Here is a 4542-nt window from a genome sequence, read left to right on the forward strand (position 1 = left end):
TGAGCTAAAATCACTGATTTTCTCTATGGACTTTGGTACGAGCTTTGGCTTGGTAGAGTGAGTGGTTTAAATCTTCAGTTTTCTGTCAGAGAAGTCGGTCTGACATTTAGACACGGCAGCAATTTTTGTAACCCACCTATTTGAATTCTCAAATAACCTTTGCTTAATTATCTTTTTAAATGTCATTTGTTGCCATAGTAATCGCTGCCGTTCATGCACCAAAAGCTAACTGTACGGAGAAATTAAAAATGTATCTACATGAAGTGTCGCTTTTCACTCTGTCAGAGAGAAAACAACACTCCGATGAATTTAAATCTTTGTAAATGAATCAGTAAGAACAGTAGAGGAAATGTGTTGAATTATTGATGGGGTTTGTACTGTACATATTTGTTATTTTTCTAATCAAACCAACAAACAACCGTTAATTGGACTCTGATCGTCCAGGAGCCTGAACCAAATATTTGAGTCAACAGCTGCAGTTGGAGATTTCTTTTTTTTATGTCAGTCACTTATTTGAAGACCTGACCTAAACAGAAGACTGAGGCTCAGAGGAAACACAGAGGGAAGAGAACAAGAGCTGGAAAACCACGGTCAGGAAAACACACCCCTCTGTGGGAACAATGGGATCAGCTGCAACAACTGCATCACTGTAGAACATGAAACACAATAAAAATCACTGAGTGACTGTCGTCTCCTGTGTGTGACAACTGTTTACAGCGTCATCACACTCTGGGATGAGATGATTGTTACAGTGAAGTGAAGGTTGAAAATAAAAACCCAGTCTTTTATAGTTCAACATATGTGACAACAATCACTCTTCAGTCTCCTTTCTGTCAGTGTCACATCAATAAGCACACAGGCAGGACTCTGATAAGGAACCACTGACCTTCCAGTTGAAGGACAATCTGCTCTGTCCACTGAACCACAGCATGAAACCTAACTGGCTGCTGACCTCATGTGATGATTTAACACTTACTCTAAGTCATATACAATCGCTGCTGCTCTGATGCTGTAATAGCTGTGAGAGTGATTATGACTGGGCAGCCTGTAGTATATCAGCTAAAGCCATGCTGTTCAATCAGTGGCTCGTGGCCCTAGGTATGAGAGAAACCTGGAGAGGGAGAGAATCCCACTGGGCAAGGAGAGACAACTTTCTACTGGAGAATTGACCATGAATACAACATTCTCTGTAGCCTGGCAATGTTTAACCCACAATGCATCACTTCTGTGTCTTCAATATATATAGATGCATGTTCCTCTCACCATCATCAATTTATCAATGGAAGGTATCAATAAAAATCATATGCAGTCGAGGAGCCACAGAAAACATCTGGACCTAAGGTCATGGTTGAATAGAACCTCAGGTTGGAGCTTGTGATCAGAGGCTTTTCAGCTTGAATCCTGCTCAACCTCATAGAAAACTCCCTCAGGTGTAGGTGTGAAGTGCAGCCCATCCCGCCTGGTTCAGAAAAGGGTTAATTCCAATTTAGTTTCTCACGTACTTACAACAACAAGAAGCTTCTTATTTGTAAAGGTAGTTTGTATCCAGGGGAGTTTCCAAAGTCCAGGCATAGTTGCCACATAGTCTAGGCTGTAGTGACCTCTGACCTTGGTTCTACACTGAGGGTCAACAGGACCCATGCTGTCCATGATGCTCTGTCCAGTTTGACCTGGCATTCACATGACTGCAGAGGTCATAAGGATGAGTGTTCAAACAGGATGACCTTTGACTGAGTGGAAAGTCTGGACTCTCTGAACGTTCCGATCCGTGAGTAAATGTCCACTTCTGAACACGCTCCCCACGACAGGTGTGGGCTGGGTGGAGTGGCCTGGATCACAGGCAGGGGGAGCTGCAGAGTTGGGACAGGAGGCGTAGGAGGGAGAGCAGGGGGAGGGCGGACTAGGGGTCTGGGCAGCGGGGGTGGAGGTGGACTGGGTTCCACTGGTGGCGGAGGCAGCAGTGTAGGTGGAAGTGGTAGCGGTGTGAAGTCCACAGGTGTCAGTGATGTCACCGTTGGGATGGGGACGGCAGATTGTGGAATGGTTCCGTTCTTCAGAGGAGGGTCAGGACTGGGGTCTGAGTGTTGGAGTGTGTACGTGGCTGCGCGGTAAAAGCCTTGATACTCCAGGGCATGTCTGGCACGAGTCAGCTGGAGTCTGAGGGCAGAGACATGGAAGAATGAAACAGTGGGTTTGTGTCGCCCTGGTGGTTTTAATGTGAACAGCACAGAAGTGAACTAGGCGACAAGAAAGATGTCCATGGACTCAGGGTTTTTAATTTAAAGGTGTTTCATTGACCATGCAGAGAACCACAAAGACTTCATCCAGAACTGAGACTAAATTAAATGGAATCATTCCTCAGATAACAAAAACTTAGCTGAAAAATATAGCTGAAATGAACTAAACCATCACAAGTTGATGTGAACGGATTAAAAATGACTACAATTAGCAAAATATATATTTACAATTGGTAAAAACCACACATCAGAAAAGGCTACATTAAGGCTAAAATAACCTAATAGAAACCAATGGTTAGCTAACAGCTAGTCAAATGATAGCTGCATTAGCTAAAATGACTCCAAAGTATTGGTCATCCCAGAGTTTGGAGTCACAGTTTTAGTCTTGTTGTTGGATCAAATATCCCAGCACACACCTGTGTCTGAGCTGCAGGAGTCTGTAGAGCAGGACCAGGATGAGAGCAGCAGCCAGGGTCAGCAGGAGTGCGACCAGTCTCAGATCCAGGTTCCAGCAGGGTTTTCCTCCAGGACCAGGTGAAGAGCAGCTGCTGGTAGACAGTGGAGTCTCTGGCTGAGGGTTCCTCTCCATGGCCGGACGCGGAGCAGTTGGACGGAGTCCACAGGGATAAAGACAGGACGGGACTGGAATCTGAGGAGGGTCCGCACCATGTGACCATAATCTTTATTAACAATGAAGAAAAGATAATAATAACCTGCGTCTGTTTTAATTCATCAGCGTATTGTAATACAGTAGATACCGGTTTCACCACCAGGGGGAGGTAATAGAAATACGTGTGCAACATAATTCTGCTGAAATATTTAAATTTACTCTCAAAGAGTTCTACATTTACACTTGGTGCTGTATATTGTTGTGAATATGTTTGAATTTTTTGTTTTGTTTTAATTAAAGAAAACATTTTTTCCCACATATTTCTTATATTCAGTATTTACCTCTGACTTTAAAATCTATAAATTCTTGCAGGAGCAGCTGCAACACCAACGATTTCCCACTGTGGACCCACACGTTAAATATAACATCAAGTACTGACTTACGTTTCATTCTCACTGAAGTCCAATAAGAACATTAAGAAAAACAATACAACTGTGCTGGAAACTTAAAAAAAAATTAACTTACATCATCGGAACATGATCAAATCCATGTGGACAAAAAGCAGGGAGCTCATGTTAAGACCCGTGAAGCCTTCTAAGACCAGGACCAGTATCTGAGCCCACACCGATGTGAGGAAACCAGTGAAAAGTTCAGGAAGTAAGGAGTTTCCTCAACACTCACAATCCAGGCACAGGATTGGAGAAGAACTTCCTTTCACCATGGAAACAGGAAACAGGTCAGGAATGTGTTCTAAAATGTCTAAAGATATTTTTATAAGTCATCTTGTCAGAGGAAAATCTCAGTAAAGTTTTCGATAGGGTGATTCATCTAAATAATAACTGATAATTTCTGGGTGGAATTAATAAAAACAAAAGAGGAGTCTCATAAACAACAATCGGGGAAAAACCCAGTAATGATTCATGACTCAATGTCTGAGTCAGTTTGGTTCATTCAAGAGTCCGTGACGAACCTAATGTTATTTGACACCTCTTAAAAGAAACATATTTAAATATATTTCATCTGTACAACAACACCTACAGATAAATAGATGGAGCTGAGTTTCCGGCTGCATGGTCCACAGCAGCTCCATCTTTGTGTCCCCATGTGTCAGGTGATGGTTGGTGAGAAGGTTGGTATCTGATGACATAGGTTTCCAGGTACAAAGAAATGACATGACGGTGCAAAACCCAGGCTCATCTCACATTTATCTGTCTAATAAGTTCTGTGTCCAGGTCAGAACCAGAGGGAGATTCTCTTTTTCCATCCTCAATATCCCTGCAGTCACTGTCAGCATCCTGTGACAATAACAGAGGCTAATATTAAAAGATCTGTTATCAGAGGCAGCAGTGAGTTTCACAGGGAGGAGATCTATTCACACAACGGTTCATCAGAGAAACTTCCATCTTACATTTGGTGTTCTTTGTTATTACTCTCCCGTCTTATTGTTGTTGGATCAGTCAGAAAAGTTTAGAAGTCAAGAAGTGTCACCAGGAAAACAGCTGCATTTGGTATTGTGACAGTACTGATGGATTATCAACGCTGGGAGGATTGTCAGCGGCCCCTACTGCTGTGAACCAGCATGACTCACAGAGAGAGAGCGGTTGTTGAACCACTGCTTCCTTTGGTCTGTAGGCTTAAATCACTGATTTTCTCTATGGACTTTGGTCTGAGCTAAAATCACTGATTTATTTTCTC

The 4542-nt window shown here is 42.8% G+C and overlaps 1 protein-coding gene across 2 annotated transcripts; it reads right to left on the reverse strand.

Annotated features, from left to right (window-relative positions):
• Positions 1-6: 6 nt before the first annotated feature.
• On the reverse strand, positions 7-3498 carry LOC107989478 (36.4 kDa proline-rich protein-like). Of its 2 annotated transcripts, none has more exons than XM_025062785.1 (3): positions 3373-3498; positions 2654-2917; positions 7-2157 (listed from the first exon to the last, which is right to left on the reverse strand). In XM_025062785.1, exons 1-3 carry the CDS (start codon positions 3375-3377, stop codon positions 1695-1697), a joined length of 732 nt encoding a protein of 243 aa, XP_024918553.1. In that variant the 5' UTR covers positions 3378-3498; the 3' UTR covers positions 7-1694. The 2 variants fall into 2 exon arrangements, with proteins under 2 accessions (XP_024918553.1, XP_016893817.1); XM_017038328.2 differs by having other exon boundaries at positions 2654-2886; positions 3373-3457.
• Positions 3499-4542: the final 1044 nt, after the last annotated feature.

The sequence above is a fragment of the Cynoglossus semilaevis genome, chromosome 14 (assembly GCF_000523025.1).
Source record: "Cynoglossus semilaevis isolate Cse_v1.0 chromosome 14, Cse_v1.0, whole genome shotgun sequence".
Lineage (NCBI taxonomy): Eukaryota > Metazoa > Chordata > Actinopteri > Pleuronectiformes > Cynoglossidae > Cynoglossus > Cynoglossus semilaevis.